The 27,933-nt window shown below is 47.6% G+C and overlaps 1 protein-coding gene across 1 annotated transcript in view; it reads right to left on the bottom strand.

Annotated features, from left to right (window-relative positions):
- Positions 1–27,933, bottom strand: part of MAD1L1 (mitotic arrest deficient 1 like 1) — a gene marked incomplete at both ends in the record, with an annotated part of 349,706 nt that overhangs the window by 180,778 nt on the left and 140,995 nt on the right. Inside the window, one exon of the mRNA XM_084250129.1 lies at positions 24,960–25,104. Within this exon, the coding sequence (XP_084106255.1) occupies positions 24,960–25,104 (145 nt within the window). The remainder of the gene's footprint in view (positions 1–24,959; positions 25,105–27,933) is intronic.

Raw genomic sequence — 27,933 nt, 5'->3', positions numbered from 1 at the left:
TCAACAGTTGTATGCCAACAAATAACCTAGGTGAAATGAACAAATTCCTACCAAAATTGACTCAAGAAGAAATAAAGAGCCTGAACAGATCTATCATAAGTAAGGAGGCTGAGTTGGCCACCAGCCTTCCTTTTATCACTAGGATGCCTTCTCAGTCCCCAAGCCTCCAGAGACCACTAAGGGGTCCCAGATACTGTCATACTTGTAACAGTGTTTTCTCTTTGTGTTGCTCAGACTGGGTCATTTCTATTGTTCCATCTTCAAGTTTACCAATTCCTTCCAGTTCCCCCCAAACCACTGGAGTTCATGCATTACATTTTCATTTCAGTTACTGTATTTTCAGTTATTACCTACAATATTTTTTCTAGGACATGGTTACCCTGTCCTTCAGCTGCAGGGAGTTGTTTTTCACTAACCATGCCCTCTGGCATTTCTGGGTTTCCAAAGTCTTCAGCTCCAAGTCTGGAATAAAAACAGGGGATAAAAAAAGCCCAGGGATTCACCACTATAATGTTCCTAGGGTCCTGGTGTCCCTAGTCTCCACCCTTGAGTCTTTTAATGTTTATTTTACACATAATGGCCAGGGGGATTAGTTGTTCTTGGCAAAAGGAATAGGGAAAAATATGTCTACTCCATCGTCCTAGAAACAGAAGTCTTAGTTGCTCTTTAAATCACTCATTCAGCAGTAACTAACACCGTCGAGGTGCTGGCCACTTATTGATATATAGTTGTTATCCTGAAACACTTGGTTTGGTAACTCAACTAGAGGCCAGCACTGTGGCAGGCTTATAGGTGACACTCAGAGTCTGTTGAAATAACCAGATGAGGCAGAGCTTTTTTAGCAACTGAGTCTCCTAAATCCAAGGAAAGTAGGACTCCATCAAAAATGCTGTAACTTCTAAGTTGCAAAATGCCAGCTATCAGCAAGGCAGCCCAGGGTGGGAAGACAGTGAAGAAGAAACTCACTCTGGTACCTACTCTGCCACCAAAGACCCCATGTACATCCAGCACCCAATAACAGCAAAGGTCTGAGAAAACAAGCACTAGGAAAAGTTGAGAGGGGATGCGTCTATTTCTGAGAAAGACACACATACATACATAACCCCCTATCTAATACCCACTACCCATCTTTTCACGCTTCAAGCACCCCAAATGACTTCTGGATCACTGCAGCTAAAGTAGATCCTGTGATCATGTTAACAGTTACCCCTTATTTATTCGATAAACATTAAGTCCCAGTGTATGCACTATGCTTTTTCTTCCAGACAGTACTATTAAGAGCCAGAAGACAGGCACCAGCTGACCCTCTGAGCTGAAAGTGACCTTCACCAAGAAGACAGGCTTCTGGGGAAGACAGCCCTATAGGTGGGAGGTTTGGGCCCCACCTTTTGCATTCTCCTTATTTATAAAGGTGCTTATGCAAAGATATTGCCATGCATAATGCATTCAATTATGCAGTGTAAGATGTAGCCTTAATGGAGAAAATTCAAGTCAGCCACATAGACACTTCGGGAAATATTAAAAAAAACAAAACCAAAAAACAGCCCATACCACTGACTTTCAAATGTGTTTGAATCTGCACACCTCTCACTATCCATAGGGACACAATATAAATATATAAAATAGTGCTCATCTCATTTCCCCACTGTTTCCTTGCATGATAATATGCCTAGAGCTGACACCTTCCTCACTCTCAGTGGCAGGGCTGCATTAGCATGTAAATAGCTGGCAGATACAAGGAAATGAAAGCAAGGAAGAGCTCTTTAATTAACTTTAATCCCCTGAAAATCCAAGCAGCAATCTGCTCTGACAGTTCTCTCAGGTCCTCACAAGGCGGCCTTGTTCAGCAAAGACCTGCCAAGCCAGTACCAGAAGGTGGCTGGAAAGGGCCCACTTAGGGAAGACACATTGGTGACTTGGCCTACAAAATGCTGGGCTATGCCTGTTATGTGGAATTTCGGGATGTCCCACTGAAGTCCAGCCTGGGAGGAGGCATAAGAAGGTATGCCCACTGGGGGAGGGGGCGAAGGGGACTAGGTGCTGGCTGTGTTCACACTGGCTGAGAGCCATCCTCAGCACAGCTTATCCTCCCAAACAGCCTGCAGATAGGTCCTACCTTCTCCCTGAAGGGGAGAGTCAGCACTGCCCAGGCTGTTGGATGCTCCAGGGCCCACTGTGCAGCACTGCCCACACACAAAAGGTGCTGTGCCCAGACACTGTTGAACTAGGGCAGGTGCTGTGCCCAGACACTGTTGAACTAGGGCAGGAACTAGCCAGGAGGATCTGGCTACTGAAGACAGCGCACACCTCAATCCATAGGCAACAGGAGCTGACAGAGGCTCTGGGGCTAAGCAGGGACTTGAGTACAGACAGGTTGTCATCCATCATAGCACAGGGATTTCAGGGGTGACCCCCAACACCAGTCCCTAAGCAGCAGCAGGGAGGGGAGGAGCCATGCAGGACAGCAGTGTGGGAAGAGGAGGCAACAAAGCCAGCCAGTATGATGGGCCAAGCAGGAAGGTCAAGTGGGAACAAGTTTGAGAAGGCACAGGTCCAGCTTTCACTCACAGACCAGCTACTCTGACTGCCCACAGTGTCCTCAGTGCTCACCTTAACTCAGCTAAGCCCACCGGCGCCCCTACAAAGAGGTGCCATCACCAACACTGTTCCCTCCCAGGATGACAGGGTCGCCAGGCTGGGATTGGGATTTGAATTTATACATTCTGGCTCTGAAGGGACCCTCTAAACACTGTAGGACTTAGGGTTCAGTCACATGGATTTGAGGTACCAAAAAGAAGGATTTGGGGCATAGGCAGGAAGGAGAAGTGGGCATAAAAACACTGGCAAATGGCACTTTACAAATATAAGCACCGAATCTTAGAAGAGACTGCTGCACATGTGGGTTACCACTCACAGTAATGTACAAATACCGTGGAGCAGTGAAAACAGCCTGGGCAGGTAGGCGAGAAGTGTGGGGGCTTGGGTCCCTGGCATGGTGCTACCTCACTAGGTGATGTGGACAAGCTTCCTCCTCTGCTCTGTGCCTCAAATGTCCTCCCTGTACAACCAGGGTTCTAAGTGGTGCCAGGGTTCTAAGTGCTGCTTGACCATATTGGATTCTATCCAAAGAAAAAGGCAGAGCAGTGACTGAAGTGCCTGCCTCAACTAAACAGAAAGTGTCAGGAAACTGCAAGCATTGTCTCTGGCCCCCGTACCCAGGATACTGAGGATAAAACTGAAGGGAATGAATGGCCGTGAACATGCATCAGCGTCCTCCCTAGAGTGGGCACATCGTGGGGCCAGGGCCTTGTTGTCCCTGCATCCAGTGGAGAAGGCAGATCTCTGAGGGAAAGTCAGCTGGAAGAATGTGGACCTAGGTATCTCTGACTGTACACCAGCCCTACCCCCTACTCTACCAGCACCAGCCACCACAGGGAGAGCTGCTCAGCCATGACTAGGCACTCTGCACTACTGTCCAGGCACCGAGCACGCACCCTGGCATGCCTCTGCTATCTGAGAGGGACGGCACTGTCTGCCCATCAGCAGGAATCACAGGAGTCACAGCTGCTGGCAGCCTCGTGCACAGCTAGGTGCTCCTAATAAGTGACACTAGGACATGGTTCCAGCCCACTGGCACTTCATGCACAGGGGAAAAGACCCGTACAATGCCAGATTCATTGCCCTTCTTACCACCAGCATCCTCATATCTGCTCCCCCTCACTAGTCCAGCACGCCGCAGTTACTCAGCTCCAGACCTCTCGGGACTCACAGGTGGCTATGTGAGGAAGGTTTATACAGGAATAAATCACACTTCTGTAACCAGCAATATTTCTTTACTGGAGGTTAATAAAAATCACTGGCGAAGGCTAACCAGTGGATCTAATTTATTTAGAGACTTTCATAAAACTATAGATAAAGCCCTTTATAAAAGCTTATTAGAGAGCCCTGAGGAAACCCCAGAAAAGAAAGTGGCACATACTGGATTCAGAGGCCCCAGTGCAAAGCGAAAGTCTAACAGAACCCTCCAAGGAAGGGGGAGAGTGAAGCAGGGTCAATCTGTCACCTATATCACTCAATCCTTAGCCAGATGATGCTTAGTGGTCTTTCCTGAATGCCTAGATGCTGCTCTGCCCAAGACCTGTCCCAAGGCCCCAATCTCCCAGCTTGGGGAACATACAACGGACACAATGAAATTAAATCCAAACTTTTTCCCCAGGAGTCAAAAAGGAGGCCAAACCACAACTCCTACAAGGGAGAGCACACTTGTCTATAATCCCCTTTCAAACACATGGGGTCGGTGTCCCCGCATCACAGGAAGGAGCTGAGACCCCTCTAGGGAAGGAAGTTTTCAGGAGTGTCCGTTAGCTGGGGCTGGACCTGCTGCCTCCAATGAGCAGTCCCCAAAGCCCAGGCTCCAGCTCTAGACTGTGTCTCTGGACCACTGGCACTGGGAAGTCATCAGCAGACATTTTCTTGCTGACAGCCCTGCCCAGAACAGGTGCTTCCAGACTGGACCAGAGAGCTCACCTTCCACTGGCACAAAAATATTACACAGCCCGCCCCTCGTGGACCAGCCTCTAGGGACATTGGGCCAAGGCTTGCCAGGAAGCCAAGTAAAACAACCACACTTCCTCTCTTCCTCAGAGGCACCATCAAAGCAGACACTACGGACATCTGAGGGCAGCGAGCAGAGATACACTCTAAACACATTCACACTTACTTGAAAAACGTAATCTAGATGAATTAAAAGAACTTTGGGAGGGCAAATTCAGGAACTGCCCAATTTGTACATTTTTTTAGAATCTAGGCTATGCTTGGAGTGCCTTTCAGAGCTCACATCCCCTCAAGAGGACTGCAGCAGAAATGACTCCAGATCCTGCCTTACACATCTGCCTGACACTGAACTCTGAGTTCTTAAGAAGTCATGTTATAATACCTTGGTCAGATGAAAAGCAGGCACTGCTGACCTGTGACCAAGAGGCTGACTTCAAACCAGACCAAAGAAAGATGGAACCCCTTTTGGCACCTTCTGTCGCCCACTCACAAATTCCATAAGTGCCCTCAGAAGAGAGGCAGGAAAGTGCTGCTCTCGTCCGAAGCTGAAACAAGAGGCCCTATTCATCTAAAGGACAGAATACTGCCTAGTCCCACCTCAATCACCTGGGAGGTCCAGCATCTCTGGGAACTACCCATGGTCACAGCTGCTACCTGCCATCATCCTCAGCAACCCAGGTGAAGGAACCCATTGTACAGATGGAGAAGGCGACACTTGATGTTCTACAGACCCCAGGGGTTTCCTCCCAGCCTTTTTCACTGCATCAAGCTCCTGGATGGACAGCCTGTAGTCAGTCCTCTCCCATCACATGCCCCCAGGTTCTGCAGACAAACATCATTTTTATGCTCTTCCCTGTTGTCCAGACACAGTGCAAAGCTGAAAATGACCTGTGGCAAAAGCAAGCAGCCACAATTCTGGAAAAGGTTCCCAAAGACACCTCCTGCTCTGGCCCACAGCCACAGCACAAAGTGCAGCACTGACAGCCCTGCAATGATGCAGGAAACCTACAGAGAACAGGAACAGTGCAGGTCCAATTCCAAGAGTGGGCCGTGACTGCTTTGGTCTGAAAGGATTTCCTCTCTACCTCCTTTTACCGGGTGCAGTTTGGATCTTTATGGGCAAAGTAAACCCAAAGAATATTGACTCCAAACCACACTCCCTGCACTTGACTGTTTTCCTTTTGATGATGGATGACATTTAATACCTTCCAGTCGGAGCTCACTCTAGGTCTGTAAATACAGATCCCTTTTATTGCTATTTAATAACTATTACAATGGCTAGGGCTAGTCCTCTTCTACTGGGCCTAATGTTCCATGAGGGTCTCAGGGGAAAAATAGCCAAACTCCATAAAACAGCTGACTTTCCAGATGAAAGCATGCACACACACACACAGTCTCACATATGCATGTGCATGCTCACATGCATGCAGGCTTGCATAAGCACACATGTACATACACTCACACACGTAGATAGTCATACATTCTCATGCAGATTCACATATGTCCACATGTTTTACATGTGGACTCACACCCACACATGCATACACATGCACATATTAACATTCTATGCACTCACACGTGAACATATGCACTTACAAAATGCATACACCCTCATGTATACATGCACACACTCACACTCATCACTCTCTGATGCCCCCCTCCTGGACCATGTTGCTGGTCACTTCCTACCTTTTCTTTTAGCACACTCCTCACTCCTTCCCTAGGAACAGACTACTCTTCATTAAATGACATTATTGGAAAAATGCTAATAAAAGTAAATTAATGTGATGGCTGTTAGCAGTCACTACTCTTTATTAAGGTCTACTTGTTCGGGGTCCCATACCAGGTATATGACATACACTTACTAGAAAATAAATTGTGTTAATGACAAGTGCTACCTAAGGCCTAGCATGGAGTATGCAGGGAGTAATCAGTAAGTCAGCTTTGCCGTATATCCTTTTGGAAATGTGAATTTGTTCCAAACTACTGATAAATTATGAGGGTCGTTGAGTAAGGTCAAAGTCATACCTAAGTCAGGAACCACCACTTAATGAGCAGAGTCAACTGCACCGGGCCTGGTAGAGCCAGTGGATACACACAATCCACACACATCTCTGATACCTCTCAGCTCAGCACTATGTAGCGTGATGGAAATGTGTCCCTATACATCTGGGTCACAACTTCCCTCTGGGTTCAGGGAACCCACCCTCCCTCCACAATGATTCGTAAGTTGTACTCTTTCCAATGCCCCTCCCCACTACTTCCCCCTGCCAGTCAAGTCTTGTCAAGGTAAAGTAATATATTTTTGTACCTGTGTACTTCTTAACCAGTGAATGCATGTAGAACTGTGCTACCATTTATATTAGGTTCCTACCTTATTTTTAATGTGTTAGAGATGAAGTTTTGAGTGATCTGGCAAAGCAGGGTTACACATGCTGCATTATGGCAGAATTGATTGTAAACATTTGCTGAACTAACTACCCCATCTATGTGAATAGTTTATAATTTTAAAATATTTTCAAAATCCTCACTTCTAGATTTAGTCTTTGATGGGCCTGGCTGGGGCAAGGCATATCTACTTTCTTTCCTGGCAAGGAAGCAAAGGTTGGGAGAGGTGAGGAGTCTGAATTTGAGGTTTAGAATAGAAAATAATAGTTCTGATTCCAACTCAGGGTTTCTGGAAGGGTTCAGACTCCTCTTTCCCAGATCAGAGAGAGCTGAGAGAGCTAGAGAGAGCTGCCTCAAGGAAACCACCTACCCCGCTCCCAGCCCACCAGCCAACTCCTGTCCTTGCACAGTGAAGCCAGCAAATCCCTTTGGTGCCAACCCCTGAGGGCCCACAAAAGATCCAGAGTCTCTCATGACCAGGAGGCCTCTAAGCGCTCAGGAAGTGAATGGGAAACTGGATGTCCAGAGAGTGACCAGGGCCACTCATGCATCAATGTCACCATCTCTTGAAGGACCTGCCAACCACTATACCTCGCCAAATACCTTACCTTACTACTACCTTTGATTTCATAGCTCTCAGTGAGCTGAGTAAGTCAGGAATGACCCCACACAGGAAGTGAATCTGAGGAGCACTAAGGGGCAGGAGGCAAGGAACTCTCACTCCTTGGCCACCTCAGACATGTTTTTATACACAACAGAAAGGGAGACTACAGAGCTGAGGAAGGCAAACCCCAATACTTCTGGGATCCTGGTAAGTTGGCTTGACCTCTATAAGCATCGACCTGGTCCCTCGGAATAAGAGGCAACTCGAACAGCAACTTCAATTGACCTCAGGCCACCACATGGCTGCCAGCATTACACGAAGTATACTCAATAGTGCCCCACCCCACTTCATCCCTTGCAGAGGGGCGACATGTCTTTTGACTCAGGGTTGAAGTCCTCCCACAGAACGAGGGTTGGGAAACTTTGAGAATTCATTCTTTGGGCAGTAAAAACAAGGACAACTCAATGGGGGCAGAGCCCACTGAGAGAGTCGCCCATTAACAGTGAAAATGCTGATTTAGCCATCAACAGGGCTATGAGGCCATGCCACCCCAGGCCAAGGGCAGACACACCTGAGCCAGCAACAACCAGAGGAGGCTGGTGGCATCTTTAATATCTTTGAAATAATCACCAGGAGAGACTTGGAGACAATTCAAACAACAACAGCAAGACGCTGAGGCTATTTTTAGCAGTAACACTCAAGAGGCTGCCTGGCGGGGAACCATGTCTTTGAGCGTGACCATCAATTTTCACCTGCAGCCAACTTCCTTTCCTTTCAGGATGAAGGTTATTCAAAGATTTGGATTTCTTCGAAATTGAGTTAAAAAGAGAACAGGTCTCCACAAAGATGAGAGGGGATTTTAAAGCATAAACAAGGACACTCGTCTGCTAATGCAGTCCAGGGCATGGGTCATTCTAGCATCTTATGGATGACTCTTCCAACACCCCATAACTCCCAATCCCATGTGTCCACCTGCTGGCAGATAAAGACCAACTGTGCAGGAGTGGGCATGCTTATGCAGGTGCTGGAGGCCGCTTCCCACACACCCTTGGCAAGGTCCTACTCCTCCCCATGTCTCAGTCTCTCATCTGTAAAGGCAGAGGTCCTCTCTTTATTGAGGGGCTCCAAGGGCCCCCCCCCTCCTCCCAAAGTCATGCTCCTACTGTAGCTGTTCAGGCTGCAGGAACTCTGGAGCCAGGGGTTTGCCTTGGCCCAATATAAGTGAGGAGGGACTTACATGCCTTAAGATCAACATTTAAGATTGTGTCAAATGGACAAAATTCTAATGCAGCATTTTGGAAATTCAAAATTAATGCCCCCCCAATGAACAAAATATTAAAATTGTAAATGAAGACAAGATCCACCAAGGACCTACACAATTCACTGCACACAGCTCCAAACCACGGGGGTCTTGTGGGGATTTCTCAGAACTGGGAATAAGTTAACTTGTACTACGACCCACCTCATTATAGTATTTGGGGTTTCACAAACATCACTAAAGATACCCTTCTAGAGGTTCCCAAAGGACTAGCAACCTCTGGGAATATTCTCCAGGGGCTGTCGTTTTACAAGCCAGCATAGACGCCATCTAAGAAAGTAAGCCAAAGGAGGTAAACAGGTGGATCTGACACTGAGCACGCCCACATGCACTGGCTAGAACAGGCGCCCCCAGGCTGTGACCTCACTCCACACAGGGCTATCCCACTCAGTGACAGAAGAGCCAAAGTGGGTGAACAAGGATGCAAGCCCCTTCAAGGACAGTCCAAGAAGATGCCCACAGGCTCTGCCCCTCTGCACCCCTACCCTATGAGCAGCACTGAAGCCTACCTGATTACCCTAACCAACTCCTTCACCAACAGAGAGCTGGAGACCCAGGAAGGCGTGGAGAAAAAAAGTGCAATTCCTATTTTTACATATAATTTTTTTCATACAAAATAAATGTACTCATATATGATTATGAAATATTTAATATTGACCATGAACTACTGGCATGCTTTTAAAATGGATATGCACATAGGGGTGCAAGTGGTAAATGTTTTACATACAAAGGAAGCACAATCAACAAAGTCTGGAGAAGACTACTAGGAAGAGTGGGGACAGCCTTGGGTGGCGCAACACCTTCAGGCTGTGGAGTAAGGAGCAGCCTGCAAAGTTCAGGTTCAGGCCGACCCTGCTCACCTTCCTGCCTTTCTGCAATCAGAAGCTGAATGCTCTTAACTTTCATTGTTGGGGAGAAAAGGCAATAAACATCATCGTCCCACTTGCTAATTTTAAGTCACAATGTCAAAAATAGACACATCTGTATCCATTATCTTGCCACAAGCATTTTTGATGTTCCCAAACACCCACTATGGCAGGCAGAGAGACAGCAGCAGGGCTACCTGATTCGGCAGCCATGTGCAGTGACCCCTTCACATGTACCAGCAAGGAAGGCAGTCCCTCTGCACTGGGAACTCCAGACTAGTTACCCTACTGTTCTGGGTCTCCTCCCCTGTCAAGTGAAGTTCAAGACTGAACATTTTCTACTATATGCAAAGTGCTGGTGAACGGAACAGAAAAGGCTCAACCTACTCAGGTGAGTCAAGATGACAGGTGAGCCAGAAGTTATGGAGGGCTGGAGTGGGAAGGAGCCAGGACAGCAGAGACACATGCCAAGGCCCAGAGGTATGCTGATGAACAGCAAGCAGTATGGGTTGGGGGATAAGAGATGGGGCCATCTTCTTCATCCCCGCCCGCTCACCTACTACAGCATTTCCAGTTGGAACACTAGAGGAGAAGATTCTGGTGGTACACCTGGAGGACCAAGTATAGGGCCAGGCAGTCCCAGGGTGTTAGGAAGTGTCTGCCAGCTCCAACAGTGGAACAAGCCAAGGAACTGGTGGTGGAGTCCTCATGCCACAGGTATGAGTCAGTGAGCGCCTACAAACAAGCCAGGCTTGGCCAACTCCGGCCTTTTCAAGTTACTTGGATTTCATTCACCATATCAAATGGGGACAGGGTCACCATTCCCCACAAAGAAAACAGACCCAATTTTCTAACAGTGCCTCAAAGGGTGACCCGCAATCAGATCATCTAGTGCCAAGACACATGCAGTGTGCCACCACCCCAAGTTCATGGTCCGCTATCACTCCTCCCCAGCACATCCCTGGGGCTGTGGAGCCCAGGAAGCCCTAGCACAGACAGACAGGGGCTGCAGTCTCTTCTGAGATGGACAGAATTTAGAGCAGCATAAAGGCAGCTTATCTGAATCCAGGAAGCTATAGTTTCGAACACCACCCACACTGTGGACTGAAGAGGGAGATCTGTGAGGGGCACAGGGAAGCCCTTCAGGTGCCAGCCCACCTGCAGAGCCAGGATGAGAGGCAGAGGACAGCTCAGTTCAGTGAGTAGAATGACACATGGGCCAGCACAGACACCTCTCCTCCCTGTCCCTTTGATCTGTCCCTCCCACCCTCAGCAGGGCAGAGGTGCCCAAGGCACCTCCCTTCTTCATGCCCACAAGCCCTATCTTAATAAACACCTAAAAACTGGAAGGGATAAAAGGCATTATGTTTTGATTTCATTATATTTCCTAAAATTGCTTTTCTCCCAGGAATTTTTTTCTGCCATGACCCAATTCCAGTTGCCCCCTCCATGGGATAATGCAATACTGGTGACAAGATTGGCTTTCTAATAACTTTGCAAAATGGCATTTTCACATAACAAAACAGGTGGGCTTTTTTACTTAAATGGATATAATAGAAATGTCAGCCTAGAAAGGACAATATATTAACACCTGAAAATTAAATTTTAAAGCCGAGAGGATCCTGCTTATCTGTGGAAGGAGGAGGGCCAATGCACTAAGCAGAGCAAATGTTAAATTAGAAAACACACACTGATGATGTCTCACTAGCCTCACCACCACCACTGCACCTCCCCCTCTCAACTCTTCTCTAGTATCAAGCAAAAGTGGAGGCACATATTTCATTTTATTTTATATAGTTTTTACATCATTTTTCATTTTTGCACAATGCATGCATTTTCATCTTGGTTATATTCCCCATACAATTCTCACCCCCTCCCCACCATTTTGACTCTAATCACTCCTCCCCCACCCCACCCCCGCCCTGGTAGTGTGTCTCTGGTTTATAGTTGCTTGTTGATTTTGATTTTTCACTTTATTATAATTAGTCTTTTTCCTGGTCTCTTATTTAAGTTTTCTAGATTCCTGCTATGAGTGAGACCATCCGGTATTTTTCTTTTTCTTTCTGACGTATTTCACCGAGCATGATCCCTTCCAGCTCTATCCATGTTGCTGCAAATTGCATGAGTTTATCTTTTTTTATTGCTGAGTAATATTCCATGGTGTATATGTACCACATCTTCTTGATCTAGGGCATTTGGGTTGTTTCCATAGCTTAGCTATTTTAATAGTGCTACTATAAACATAGGGGTGCAGGTGCCCTTTTGAATTAATGTTTCTGTGTCCTTTGGGTAAATACCTACGAGTGGAATTGCTGGATCATATGGAAGCTACATGAAATACATCTCAGCAACATCTTTAAAGAATCATCACCCAAAGCAGTGATAGCGAAGGCAAAGATAAACAGCTGGGACTACATCAAATTAAAGAGCTTCTGCACAGTAAAAGAGACAGTAACCAAAACAAAGAGAAACCCCACCGACTGGGAGAAAATTTTTGCACACAACACTAATGATAAAGGACTGATCACATAATCAAAGAGCTGAAGAGACTCAACAAAAACAAAGTAAATAATCCAGTCAAAAAATGGGCAGAAGAGCTAAAAAGGAACTTCTCCAAAGAGGAAATGTGAATGGCCAACAGGCATATGAAAAAATGTTCAGCATCACTTGTAATCAGGGAAATGCAAATCAAAACTACAATGAGATACCATCTCACACCAGTGAGAATGACACATATTAAAAAAACTAGCAACAACAAATGTTGGCAAGGATGTGGAGAAATAGGAACTCTCCTGCACTGCTGGTGGGAGTACAAACTGGTCCAGCCACTATGGAAAGCAAACAGTGTGGAGATCTCTCAACCTGCTAAGATGGAGGCACATATTTTCAATAAGAAAGAAGCAGGGCCTGAATACGAACTGAGTTTAGAGAAAGCAAATACCATTGGTCCTGCCCTCCTTGTGGCAGGAGAGCGTGAACACCAGGTGGCCTGGAGGGCAGGCCATCCTGAGAGATGTCCAGGAGCTCCTCCAGGGACATGGAAGTCCGATCAGGATGGGACCCTGGAGGATTCTTGCCCTGAGAGATCTCCAAGGGCTCCTCTGGGGCCGTGAGTCAGATCCAGAGGGGTTCTGGATTAATCACTGTTTGCAGGTGACTATACCTCTCTGGTCTACAGTTTTCTGGTTTCCAATATGGAGAAGGAAGAGAGAGGAAGCACATCCCTGACCACACGGTGTGTCTCAAACACTGGTTCTGATCTTATTTCCACTCCTGCCTCACTGAGGACTGGCCTCTGGGTCCTCTGCAAAGCATGACCCAAGATGCTAACTCACAACAAAGCTCCGAGCTCCGGGGACCTGGCAGAAGGTTATCTGAAGCCCTTCCCGAGCCATCTTTTCTCCCCAGGCTGTAGGGAAAGACAGCCTGGCATCAGGACAGATGGAAGAAGAGCAGGGGAAGCCAAGCCCTCCCCGCAACGAGACTGGGTCTCAGGAGTCAGCAGAACAGCACGTGCCTGGTCACCCTTAGTCCTGTGATGAGATAAGCTGGAGGAAGCTCAGTCCATCTCAAGAAATAGGGATCGAGGGTAGTGGCTAAGTTCACCTCAGCACACCTTGCCATGGTCCCCTGGGACATCACAAAGAGACCATAATAATTTGGGTCTCCGAATAGAAGAGTCATGTGACAGCATTGTGCACCAGCATCAGATATGGTGCTGTGATTTCAAGAGCTGCTTCAACCAACAAGGACATCCAGAGTTCCCCAGGGCAGGAAGACTGAGAGACAATCCCTGCTCTCAACATCAAATACCTACACAAACCAGGTCCATCCAGGCCCTCTTCCAACGATATCAAACAGGAAAGTTTTCAAACTGAAACATATTTATAAGGAAAAAAAGAAGGAGAAATTGCTGTGCAGAGTAACCCACTTAAGGGGATAGTTTCAGGTTTGGGGTAGGAGGACATGCTGCTCAAGAAAAGATAAAAAGAAAAACCCCAGCACATGTCCTGCTCCATCCTCAGTAGCTGTATGGCTCAAGCCAATTCCAAGCCACCTCAGGCTGCTGAGCAGGAAGCAGGGCCACAGAGCCCAACCTCCACAGCTCTGTGGATGCCAAAGGGCACTGTGACAGAAGACGGGATGGGAATGAGTATTAAGTAATTCCTTCCATGCTACCTCAGTCCAAGACTTTTCAGCATTAAAAAAGAAGACACACAAGAAAAATCCTTTTAATAAGATTAGGAATCTTCTAGACTCTAAAGGATGTAAGAAGCGGATGAAGGTGGGTGATCAAAGGCAGCTGGTGGCCTTTGTGTTCTTTTGCAAGAGAAACAGACATAATCTGCTTTTCTCCAAGGGAAAGGAAGTTGAGGTCCTGGTTTGCACACATGCCAGTGTCTTGGGCCCTAAGGAGGGAAGAGAACATGCCTGGTCCAGGTGCACAGGGGAGAGGGCAGGCTGTGGGAGGCATGGGAGGGCTAGGGGGAGAGAGGTCTCTCCTCAGGAGGACCAGGCCTGGGGGGCTGCACAAAGGGCTTCACAGTGCCCTTTGGCATCCACAGAGCCGTGGAGGTTGGGCTCTGTGGCCCTGCTTCCTGCTCAGCAGCCTGAGGTGGCTTGGAATTGGCTTGAGCCACACAGCTACTGAGGATGGAGCAGGACATGTGCTGGGTTTTTTTTTATCTTTTCTTGAGCAGCAGGCGAAGGAGCGCAGGAGCAGCAGAAGAGCTGCTGCTGAGAAGACAGAGACCGCAAGGCATTGTGAGCCAGGAAACACCAGTAAGTTGGGGAACTGCTTATTCAGAACCTGTTTGAACCACAAAGCCCCTTCAAGCACTGACCCCTCCAGACATGAAGCCCCACTCTGCACAGGAGTGAGCTCCCCTCAGGGCCCTCCCCTGATTTTCAGTGTCTCTTCACTTAATACTCAGTCACTTGGAAAAGCAGACCTGTTCCCCTGAATGCTACATCCAGGCTCTGAGAAAGTCATGAAGTGAAATGAAAACAAAAAGCAGAGACCTTTGAGATACTGATACTGAGATACTGATAGTGAGGAAGACCTGAGGGTGCAGGTGGTACTAGCAGGAGACCTGGAAGAACAGAACCCACTTATCCAGGCCCCAACTTCAATATCACTCTTCCCTGTTGTTTGTGTCTCAGAGTCCTCCTCAGTAAGACAGAAATACCTCCCTTTCATGAAAAGGAAAGAAAACACCGTGTGTGAAAAGCTTCATAAAGTAGACAGGAACAGGGACATGCTGGTGTTACAAGCATTCAAAGCTAAACACTCCCACCACACCCTAAGATATTTGAGTTGAAATTTCATGTCATCACAAAACCCTGCACACAGATGTTTATTTATAGCAGCTGTATTCATAACAGCCACAACTTGGAAGCAACCAAGATGTCCTTCAAGTAGGTGAATGAATAAACTGGTCCATCCAGACAATGGAGTATTATTCTGCCCAGACAGCAATGAGCCAACAAATCTCGACAAAACAGGGAGGAACCTTAAATGCATATTACTAAGTGAAAGAAGCCCATCTAAAAAGTCTACAAACCATGATTCATTCAATCATATGAATTCTAGAATAGACAAAACTACGGAGGCAATAAAGGGATCCGTTGCCAAGGGCCGGGAGAAGGAGGGCTGAGGAGGAAGAAACCAGAGGACTTCAGGGCAGTGAAAGTATTCAGTGAGACACTGTAATGTGGACACATGACATTATTTGAGCAAACCCTAGAATGTAGAATACAAGCTCACAGAGAGTGAACCATAAGGTAAACTACGGGCTTTAGTTAATACAATATTGGTTCATCGATTGTAAGAAACATAACGCTCCAGTGCAGGATGTTAACAACAGGGAAATTGGGGGCAGGAGGAGAAGGATATGGGAACTCTTTACTTGCTGTCTTTTTTGTAAAACTAAAACTGCTCTAAAAATGAAAGTATTCATTTAAAAATATTTTACATTGTTAAATATGTTAACATTCTACTAACATATTTTTTAACATCACATAGTACATGATTCCATTTATACAATATTCTTGAAACACCAAAATTGCCAGAAACTGAGAACAGATTTGGGGTAAGGGGTGGGCATGGCTCCAGGGACAGCAGAGGGTTCCAGAGAGTAGATGGTCCATTCTCCTAGCATCATGGGTAGGCAACAAAGTCAGACACTCTGAGTGCCGGTGGCTCTGGGATGAAGGGGCTCAGCACGGCAGCGAAAGGATGTGCTAGGCCCTTGACCTCCCTGTTTTGAGACGTTGACCCAAGATGTGGGCAATGAGTCAACGGAACAACACAGAGAGAACAATGGATGGAGAGCCCCACCTTCACAGTTTCTACATAATTACAGTTTTTAAAGGCTGCCAAGAGAATGCAAGGAATATAAAGCACTGTATTTATTCAAAATAAATAATACAGATACCCACATCCAACCAGAGGCTCTCTGCCAAAAAAGGAGGTGGAGACTCAGAGCAATACCACAGGAAGAAAAAGTACCCCTGGGGAAGGAAGGAGGTGCTAGCAGAGTCGCTGAGTTCACACATGCCTCCTCCAGCCCAGGTCCCTGGAAAAGGCTCTAGAAGGTACAGGAAAATGCTAATGAGGAACTGTGAGAGCCAGACTTGGCTGGAGGGAGGACTATGGATTGTGACAAATGAGGTGGGGAGCATCTTATTCCAGGACAACCCCCACCGGCTGAGGCAGGAGGAGCATGCCAGTCCTCCGAGAGACCGCCTGCCTCATCTCCCAAAAGAGCCTTCCAACCACGTGCAAGATGGTTTCTTAAGTAGCAGCAGCCACTTCTGCTGATGGTCTCTCTGCCCTTGAGCGCTCCTCCAGGATCTATATTTATCTATACTGGGCCTTGCAGAGAAGGCTGCCGTGTCCTGTGCCGCTGCATCGTCTCCAAGAGTGTCCTGTCCACGCTTGCCTGCGTAAATCAGGCAAAGCAGCAGTGTCCACTTCTAAGCACTGCTGAGCAGGAATCTGTATGCTGGGGAGATCTCATGCTTGTACGGGGTGTCTGATTCACAACGGGTCTCACAGGTGTGAGTATATGTGATCCTTCTGGAGAAGGGACTGTAGATGTTAAGTGCTGTATAACAGAGCTACTAGTTCCTGTAATTCCAGCACCCCAGAACTCAGAATCTGGATCTCCTTCCAAACCTCTGGAGTATGCCACCTCTGGTCTCCCCATGCAGGGTAGCCAACAAGATGACGTCACCACTGGCAAAGCACATGCTCCAACTTCAAGTTGAGAAAGACACCTGTGCCCTCCTCCCAAGACCACGCCAGTCTGGGTTTTGGGGGAGGGGAGAGCAGCAAGGAAGGAAGGCATAAACGAGAAGGTTTACTTTCATTTAAAGAGAAAAAAAAAAGGTCTTGCTAAAAAAAGTTAGTTTTTACAGCTTAAGGTCTATAAATAACAAAATTCTGTAACCATATTGTAGAATATTAGGGGCACACTGGAAATAGCTCTCATTTCAAATAGGAAAATGGTTTGTGTTCACCCAGTTCTGGAAGCCAATTTTCAACTGCTTAAAATAGTCATGGTATTTTACCAAGGTAATTATACTCGTAGCTATCAGTAACAATTAAACCCTTAGACTGGAGCACTTAATAAGGTCTCAAAATAAAATTGCACCTTCTGAGCACTGTACATGGAAATGTCAAGCACACAAATAGGACCCTCTGAGGGGACACAGGGGCCAAGAGCCCAGCTCAATCGGCAGATCTGCCAGGGCCTGGCCCAGAGCCACAGGGAAGGGGGCAGCTCTCACACACCACACCCTACCCGAAGAAGACACACTGGGGGTTCCAGAGGGGTGGGGGTTCTCTTCATAGCAACTACAAGGAAAGATTAGTCACCAAACAACCTGAGGTCCAACAACTGCCAGCTGGGGGTGCCTCAGAAAGGAACACCCCTCAGCCACAGGCCAGTGGGCACTCGTGGGACTCACCACAAAGAAGCAGGCTCACACCCCTCCACAGAGCACGGTGATGAACAGATTCGTCATGCCAGCTGGCAAGATGGATCCCCACATGCCAGACCCGGCTGCGTGGGCGGCCAGTATCGACCCATCGCAAACATGCCTCAGAGCGACAGTAAGTATAAATAATCAGTCAGTGCCAGGCAATCAATCCCCACTCTCTCCCTAACTCAGAGCAGTCATGAGCACAGCGGGTCAGAGCAGGACTTCAATGAACCAGAAAGCACCACCAGCTTCTAACCTGTTGAGCAGCAGGGAGAAAAGAGCAGAAACGTCCTACCTTGGGCATCAGGGAGTAGACTTCAAGAACAAGGACACAAGTGTCCAGAAGGAAGCCAGGACAAAGCTTTACTAGAGCTGGGGGACACACCTGGGCAAGGAGGGCACAGACCCCAAGGGTGATAGAGATCACCATCTGGCTCTGCCCAGGAGTCATGCCCCAATTTGAAAGGATTTCTACCAAATTGGGGTATCTGAATGGCCATGAGAACTGATGTGATGGTCACAAAACAGTAAAGGTGACAACCCAAATCCAGCCCACAAAGCCCTTCATCTGGTGTTTGCTGTATATTGCACCTGCTAAATTTGGAGTGGGGGTGAGGCTGTGTGGTCCTGTACAAGAACAACACACAAAGTGATGGTGCACCCTAAGTTTTCTGATACCTGCTGATAGTCAAAGCGTCTCTGGCCAAATCTCCCCAAAGATGCTTACTCATTGTAAATATAAGCATAAACTTGAACTGCCCAAGTTCCAACATCTGTTCTTTGGGGTCTGATACTTGAGTAAACAAAATTATTGCTATCACCAAAAGAAAAAAATTAGAATACGTTGTTTAACCAACATGGTAATTTGCAAACAGGAACACTTCATATAAATATCCAAATTGCTGACTTCTCGTAAAACTGAGAAGATTGCTCTGGGACTCTGATTCTCCATCATGCTGCAGCAGGAACATCCCCTATTCATGCCACCAGCATGGCCTTGCAGACATCTAAGTTTTCAAATCTTGCCCATCTACATACTGCCCATCCTTGACACAGGGGTGGTAAGCTGGTAATGTCACTAAGCTACCTGACAAAGCAAAAGAGACTTCTGCAGATAAAATTAAGGTCTGGACCGTAAAATAAGAAGGATTTCCTGGATTGCCTGGGTAGGCCAATCTAATCACACAAGGTTTCAAAAGCAGAGAACTTTCTCCAGTGCAATCAGAGAGATATGAAAGCAAGAAAAGTGGGAGTGATCTGAAGTATGGAGGTCTTGACCCAGTGTTGCTGGAGGGGGCCGCGTGGAAAGCTGAGAAAGAGCATGAGCAGATTCTAGGAGCAAGAAGAGCCAGCTACCAGCTACAACGCAAGTCCTATGACCTCAGGAACTGAATTCTGCAACTATACAAATGAGCTTGGAAGCAAACTCTCCCTTGAGAGCTCAGGATAATAATCCCACATTCTTCCAAGGTTTGAGCTAGCACCTGGAACCCCAGAACCAGCCTGGTCCATCTGATGTCTGACCCACAGAAGTGGAAGATAATACACTTGCTTTGTCTCCTGCTGTCACACCAACCACAGAGACCAAGGTATGCAGGGCCTCAAGACATATCATGCTCCTGTGGCTTCTAGCCCTGCTCCCCCAGGCAGACTTCCCTGAGGCCCCATCACAGCTCAGCCTAACGAGGAGGAACATGACCCTGCGGACAAAGGCCAAGTCCCCCTGACTTCCCAAGAAGCTCCCCCAACTCCAGGCGACCACCACAAAGGCAGGCCGCCAGTAATCCAGCTCAAAAAGTCACCACCTGATTGCCAACAAGCACTCCTGGGCATTTATCCAGAGAAATAAACTCTTGTCCAACAGAAAACCTGTGCACCAGTGCTCAGATCAGCTTTGTTTGCAATAGTCAAACCCAGAAACAATGAAAATGTCCAACAACGGGTGTAGGATTACACTAGTCACGCTCTGCCTGCACACAGAACACACAGCAGCAAGAGGAATGGACTGCTGGCATGCAGCATCTGGGTAGACAGGGCATCTGGGGAGTGGAAAAAACTAGTCTGCAAATGCCACTTTTCAGCACAAATCATTTATTTAACACTCTTGAAATGACAAAACTTTAGAAAGAGAAAACAGATTAGTGACTGCCATGCTAGGGCTGTTGGGGGGAAGGGGAGGGTGTGATTAGAAAGGGGACACCGGGAGATGACTGCATTGTGATGACGGCAACACTTCTAAAACCTAAAAGTGCGGAAACATCTACACAAGAGAGAACACAACAGAACCACACACGCTGCACCAACACCAGGTTATCATACTTTAATTATGTAAAGTGTGACCATTATGAGACTGGATGAAGGCTCGAGGGGCCGTCTGTACTATCTTTACAACTTGCTGTGATCAACAATTATTTCAAAATGAAAGGTTTAAAAAAAACCATCTCCTAGGTTAACAATTCTGATCCTGTAATGCATTGATATAAAGAAGCTGGTAGATGGCGGCTTCTCAGTGTTAGAGTGGAAGGGCAGATAAGCAAGGAGAGGAGTCTGGAATGACCCTTGAGGGGAGGGATTAGGGTTCAGATGTATATGAACTCATAGTTAGTATAATAGAGACCTGTAGGCTACATCTCCAAGTATTCACAGATAGGTGTATAAGTGAGTTAGTTCCAACATCCATTTTCATATACAAGTATTTATAGCAAGTGTGTACATGAGTTAATACACACACAAACATTTTCCCACACAGAAGTATTTATAGATAAAAGTAGACACAAGTTAGTATGTGCACATACATTTCCGGGCTCTGACAACTGAGAGAGCCAAGGAGCAACAATAGCAACAGATATACCTGACACTCAGATCTTGGTTTCCAACACCATTTAGGACCAGGGATCCTGGAGCAATGGCAGACTTTAGGATGGGGGCAGGGAATATATAGGATAAGCCTAGAGAGTTTTGCAGCACCAGACAGCAAGAAGCAAAGAGTCCTCAAACACACACAAACAGCTGCTGGGGACCTGTCAAAGGGACACAGGAGCCAACAACCAAAAGACCTCCCAGTGGCTCAAGCTACAAAATAAAGTAGTATTGGATTAAAACCAGTCAAAAATAAAGATCCATGAGTCCTTCTGGCAGTCATCCATGATTTCAACTAATGACTGGATAAACAGATAAATGGGGAAAGAGTCAAATCTCCCTGAGAAAAATCCCAAGGAGTTGCTAGTCTGGGGAGCTTTTCCTACACTCATAGGCATGAGCCTCAAAACAGTGACTACTTTGCAAAGGGGACAGTGGAAGGGGAGGGATGTACCTTCTGGTGGAGATACCCGACAGACTCCTCAGTCAGGTGACCAAGTCACCCTGACAGCAGGCACACATGGCAGGATGTGATGAGAAGGACTCTTGACATCCAGGGTCTTCCTCCCCAAAACCCTTGATCCAGGTTATTCTGAGAAAAGGTCCTGACACATGTGAGTGCAGGGATATCTATAAAACACCTGGGCAGCACTGTTCACCCCTGTATGGTCATCCAAAATGAGGAAAGTCTGAGCAACTGTCAGAGTCCAGGAAGACAAAAAGTCATGTGGGAACCAGAACAGAAAAGGGCACAGGGGAAAAAGTAAAGGAATGTGAAGACACTGTGGGCTTTAGTTAATGACAGTCTATCAGTTTGGGCTCATTAATTGTCACCCAAGTGTTACACTAATGTAAAATGTTAATAGTGGGAACCAGATGTAGGTATGTGGGAACTCTGCACTGTCTCCACAACTTTTCTGTAAACCTAAAACTATTCTGAAGGCTAAATAAAAAGTCAGTAATTGTTTGAAACCAAACAAGGACTTGCCTGTGAGCTCCACCAGGGACAGCAGTCACCCTGAGCTGATGGGAGCCATCACCAGCCAGATGTCAACCAGGACGAGCCTCAGGCAGAACTAAGGAATTGAGAGCCCTGGGCTGCCTGGAATGTGGCAGCTAGAGAGGTCCGTGAGCGCACCAAGGCCAGCTGCTCAGCCCCCCTCCCCCCGCCCCCCAACAGCCAGTAGCTCTCAGGCCATGAGTCCCATTCAGCTGGACAGTGACAACCCTAGAGACTCAGTGCTCTGGGAGTCTGGACAAAGAAGGGGATATCCCATGTGGAGATCAGTGAAGAGAACAGTAACAAGGGGGTACTTTCCAGACAGATGAGGAGAGACAGGAGGACTGAGCACACACAAGTCCACAAAGAACACACAGAGCACCAGCTGCACCCCAGGCAGAGTTCTAAGAACACCTGTAACTAACACACATCTATGACTGAGATGCCAGCAGAAAGGTGGCTCATCAGGGCCTAGGCTGTGCCAGGGAGCTGGAGTTTTGTGCCGCAGGTAAGGCCATTAGTGGCATATCATTCACCACTGAGAACTGGGAGGAGGACAAATAGATCCCACCAGCCTCCAAACCATCTACCATTGTGACCTGTCACCTGCTAATCAGCTTCACAGACTCCACAGACTTTCCCAAAATCACGAGGTCACCACTCCTCACCTCAAAGGCACTCTTGCAGCATCTGTGATGTCCTCATGGCCAGAGGGCTGGACTGGTCTGGGTCATGGAAGCTGTGAACCCTGGCGTGGAGCTCCCCAGAGTCTCCCAAGGGAGGGGGAACCAAACCACGTCTTCCGTGGTTTGCATTTTTTCTTTGTCAATTTATCTTGTAACTTTTTCATCACCTCCATGCATTTCTCCCTGACCCTGGCAACCACCAATCTGTTCTCTATCAATGAGGTCAGTTTTCGTAGATTCCACATAAGGAGATAGTGTATATATTTGTCTTTCTCTGTCTGACTTATCTTACTTAGCATAATACCCCTACGTAATGCTACATCCATGTTTTAGCTAAATTTCAGTGGCTGAATAATATTCCACCGTCCACATTTTCTTAATCCATTTATATGTTAATCAACACTTAGGTGGTTTCCATGCCTTGGTTATTGTAAATAATGCTGCCAAGACTAGGAGATGCCGCTCATCTGAGATTTCATTTCCTTCAGCTATGTACCCAGAGTGCACTGCTGGATCATCTGGCAATTCTATTTTAAGTTTTTAGGACCCTCTATCCTGTTTTCCTCTTCTGGATTTTTCACAATGCCTCATGAGCAGTGTCCAAGTGAGAATCCATAAGGCTGATGACTAAGCCACTTCAGCATGAAATGCCACTGGCACACTCAGAACAGACTCTGTCTGGGTCATCTAGCCTGAGCTGTTTTTTCTGTAGGGGGGAAATCTGTAGAGAATGATGGACTTTTCTGAGATCACAAAGAAAGGGTTTCCTACTCATTATCCCAGGAAAGCTCTATGCTTCCCACATCAGGGACCACAGCACTCCCTCTGCTGCTTGCCTTTGTCAACTCCAAACATCCCTCCACCTGAGCCCCACAGCTTTGCCCCATCTTATCCCCTGGCCCTGAGCAACTCTGTCCATCTGTCCATCCACTGTGGAAGTCTTCTCACCAGCCTGAGCACCCAGAGGCAGACAGACCCATACATTCTGCATGTCTGGACCTGGTGCTGGGAACTGCCATATGACCCAGCAGTACACTTCTGGGTACATAACTGAAGGAAATGAAATGACAGACGTGTGGCACCCCCTAGTCATGGCAGCATTATTTACAATAGCCAATACACTGTTAGTACCTCCCCGCCTGGCCTAGTCATGGGCTCTCTAATGACAAGGCCACCTTCTTCCCATATCTTTCATAAACAGAACCCTCAGGTCTCAGTTTAACCATCAGCTCCTCTAGCAATTCCTTTCCTGTCATGATGCTCTGTGTATTTTTCAGGGCTGGCAAAGATGTGTCTGTTGGTTGTTTCTGCCTGTCTAGCCCACCAGATTATCAATCCTCGAGGGCCATGTCTACGAGGCCATCACAAAGCTGATGCACAGGAAGCTGATGCATGATCAGTGTTTGGGGAAGAAGGGAAGGTGGAGCAAACTTGTGGGAAGTCAGTTCAGTGGAAGCAACCATAATCTACCACACAAAAGTACTGAGCCAGAACACAGCTGAGAACTCCATGAGGACACATTTGCAATGTCTCCCCTGTGGGGGTCACCTGAAGAGCCACCCTATACCTATGTGGAGAGGTTGGCTAAGACCCACCCAGGAAGTACCAGGATCTTAATTGATGCCAAAACACACATGAGGGCCTCCTCATAGAGATGGTAGGGCATGACCAAGGAATAGGCTAGAAAAGCCAGAACACAGCAGGCATTTAGCAGTTGAGATACGACTTGTTTTCTCAAAGCTTCATAACCAGGAGGTTTCAGTGGTAAGGAGCCTAGGTTTTCATGAAACATGATCAAGAACAGGCAAACATTTGTTAGACACAACTCTGATATTTCCCAGGTGAACCATCTTTCCGCATTCAACACTAGCTGCAGGGCAGCCAAGAGGAGTCCTTGCTGAAAGCCGGACACCCCTCCCTTGCCTAGAGAGCATTTGGGGACAGATTCAGGCTTTTTCCTCACTCATCTTGTGAATTTTCAGCATCCAAGGCAACATTTTAAATAACACTCTCACACAAAAACCTCAATTCACGCTTCAGCGAACTCTGCTTCGAGGACCAGACATCAGAAGCTCTTCAAGCACAGAGCAATTAGAGAGAATCGAGTCTCCATGGAGGAGGCTGAGAACAGGAACAGATTCCGCCCGGCGCATCTGGACACAGATGACAGCTTTCACCAGGCCCTGGGTCAAAGACCCACTGCAATTTACCCTGCATTTCTGGAACTAACAGAGGAAAAGGCAAAGGGCTGACACTGGGAAATACATGAAGCCCCCAGGATCTGCCCTCACTGGGAGGGGACACTAAGATACTTGGAGAGGTCTCCAGAAAGGTAGGGTCCACACCAGTTCCCTTTGAGTCCCAACAGCCAATACTGGGGCTTGGCGAACTCCTTCTTGCATTTCGATAATCCTGACAACCCAGGATAAAAAGCCACAGCATGACTAAACTGCCACAACTCTCCTCTGGGGAGAAGAGCGCTCACATTGACCTGAGCTGTGACACACAGGAGGTTCCACGCAAGTAAGACCACGCAGAGTGAGGGTCTAAAATACTATGGCAAAAGTGCACCAGGTCTGATAGATCCAGACAAACATAGGTGCCTGGAGAGACTCAGCGTGGACATGGCAGGGAAACGAGCTAGGAGCTTCTGACCTGGAGAGCAAGCCCCCACAAGGAGGCTCAACTCCCATACCTTTGTCAGCAGCAGGACCCGCTTCTGCAGCCTCCGGGCCAGGGCCTCCTGTGTCTCCCGCTTCTTCCTCTCTTCCAACAGCTGAGTGCTGACCTCACGGACCTCGTCCTGAAGCTGCTGCCGGACCTTTTCCAGCTCCCGGGCACTGCAGAGAAAGGGCAAAAGGACAGAGAAATGAGCCAGGCCCACAGGACAGCTCCCCAGGACAGCCCCCCAAGACGAGGATGGTTCGTTACTCATCCCAAAATAGAGCTGCACGTGCAACCAGCTCACTGTCATTTCCTCACTTTTGAATAGCTACTTAGAGCCTTTCAGGAGTTTCTGGATTTCAAATAGACACCCAGGGTGATCCCAGAACGTGGCAGGCAGCGGGGGAGGGGAAGCACCAACTCCACACACAATGGGAAAAATTGTCAGCAAGGCAGCTCTTTGGGGAGACGGCTCTTCTGAATGAGCTAAATTACCAGAGCCAGCACTTCCATCTGAATCAGTCGGCCACAGATGTGCAGGTTGGTGGGGGGCAGTCCAACAGCAGCACAGTGGGGAAGCAGTTCCCCCACACAATCTCCCAGGCCCACACCAGCACGGTGGGGAGCAGTTCCCCCACACAAACTTCCAGGTCTACACCAGCACCGTGGGGGAGCAGTTCCCCCACACAATCTCCCAGGCCCACACCAGCATGGTGGGGAAGCAGTTCCCCTACACACAGTCCCAGGTCCCTCTAGAGGCCAGGTCAAGGAAGCTATGGGGCCAGCTGGCATTTCCTGTCAATTCCTTAGTAAGCACCTCCTATCTCCATGCTCCCCAACTTCTACCTCAATTCTCACATTTGCCCCAATTTACCACATTACTACAACAGCCTTTCTCTTGGGCCAGCCTCCTTCACTACCAAGTCATCTCCTCTGACCACGGGTAAGGACAGGGCCTCTGATACAGAGGCATCTCCAGCTCCCAGCCCCCAAGGCTAGCAGCCATCCTCCTTGGTATGCCAGTGATGCAACTTCAGTGCGATCCTGGCCGCTCCTTGTCTGAAACACCATCCACCCTCAGCACCTGCTTCTGGCCATCTGCACCTGTTTGTCCACACATTCTTCAGAGCCAGCCCAGGAGCCGTGCCCAGTGGCAGCCAGGTCCCAAATGATGGCCAGAGTTGTGATTCTATGTGCCCCACAACAGCTCCCAGAGGGATCTCCCAAGAGAGGGAAGAGGTTGGCTGGTGGAGAAGTCAGCCTACAGAGATGGTATGGGCAAGGCACACATGCCAGGTGGGCAGAAAACACAACATTCATGCTATTACTTCAAGTACCTCTTCCCAGAGGAAAACCTTAAAATCTCCAAAAAAAAAAAAAAAATCATTAGGATTATGTTATAAGGTGACATTTACAACATTTACCTGAGGTAATGATCAATGAAGACAATGAGACCACCAGGAAAATACAGAAATTTGAGGCTAAGAGCTACAATGACACCTGCAGTCTTACATTACTCTGGGCATCCAATTATTCCTTTTTTGCTTTGATAACATGATTTCAAAAAAAACCAGGTTCACAGGGGTGTAGACAATGCTTTCTTTGGAGGTGGTCTCCACTTCGGTGATGCTAATTTTTTCTCTTTCACATCTGAGGATTACAGGGGTTCTTTAAAATTATAATTTAGTGTAATTCTTTAAACAGCTAAGTATAACTTTAAAGTTCAGTGTGAATTGCACATTTACAGAACTTTAGGAGAAATGCGATAGAAAACCCTGGTCTGGGCCCATCGGAGACTGACTCCAAGCACAGGTCTCAGAGTCCTAGAAGCAACATCCTAGCGCGCAAGGGCCTGGCATTTTGCTTCAACTTAGCCATCTTTGAAAGTCTATACCAACATCTAATTCAAATGTACAATTGGCCCACTGCACCTGCCACCTCTAGGTGCTTTATAGCCAAAGCCATAAAATAAAAAACAAGCACAAATATTCATTTGAAACAGATGTATTAAGAGGCTATTTTGAGTTCCAGTTCAATTTAAAACTATTCATAGGACAATTTAATAATCAAGGACTGTGAAATCGACTCTGGAATCATTCAATTCAGGTGGGGAAGTTCACAAGTGCCCTAAATCACTCTGAATCGGGTAATTTAATTAGAAGAACACATTCCCCTTGCTTGTTCACACATGCAAAGGCAAGAAAGCGGCCAAAGCCATCCTTTGAGAGGCAGAGGCACAGCACGGACGCAGGCCAGGCTCAGGGCTAAGGCACTGCTCTGACCAACTCCCCTAAACACAGTAATAGGGGGCCTCCCCGGTGGCGCAGCGGTTGAGCACCGGGTTGCAAAGCTGCCCGCAGCCTCTGCAGTGTCGGTTAGATACCCAGCTGCTCCCTGCCCACTGGAGGAGGGTCCCGCATGGCGCGCAGACCTCTCCTGCCACCCGCTGCTCCCCTCAGCAGTGTGCCTCGGTCCTTCTGCCTGCTCTGCTCCCCGCTCTGGCCCTGGTGAATTCTCTCACCCTCCCGCACTTCTGACTGTACCCAGTGCTTGTATGTATGTATGTATGTATAAATAAATAAACAAACAAACACACACACACACACACACACAAACACAGAGTAGTGTGGAACAGTCTTGCAGGAGACTGACAAACCCAAGCCCTGCAGTTTGGGGAGCATGATGTCCTTGTATTCATGTGAGAGTCATACTGGAGACCTCTCTCACCAAGAGCAGGTGCAAAGAAACACAGAGTCACTGGTAACTGCTACCCATCAGTCAAGAGCCCGAGAGTCCACTTCTAGCTGTGGGACGTGAACCCAGTGTAGTGAAGCCGGGAGCAAGCAGGACAACAGCATACTAGTTGCTAAGCCCCAACTCACTGTGTAGGCCCTTCACATGCAGTGGAGCCTCAGCCCCTTGGAGAAGTAGAGGCCAGGCACTGTAAACCCAGCCCACTTGTCAAGCCAAAGGATCTGTCAGCTGCAGGAAGAACACAGTCACTT

Source organism: Talpa europaea (assembly GCF_964194135.1).
Source record: "Talpa europaea genome assembly, chromosome: 12".
In the NCBI taxonomy this organism is placed as follows: Eukaryota; Metazoa; Chordata; class Mammalia; order Eulipotyphla; family Talpidae; genus Talpa; species Talpa europaea.
This window is presented reverse-complemented; position numbering and strand designations above follow the sequence as displayed.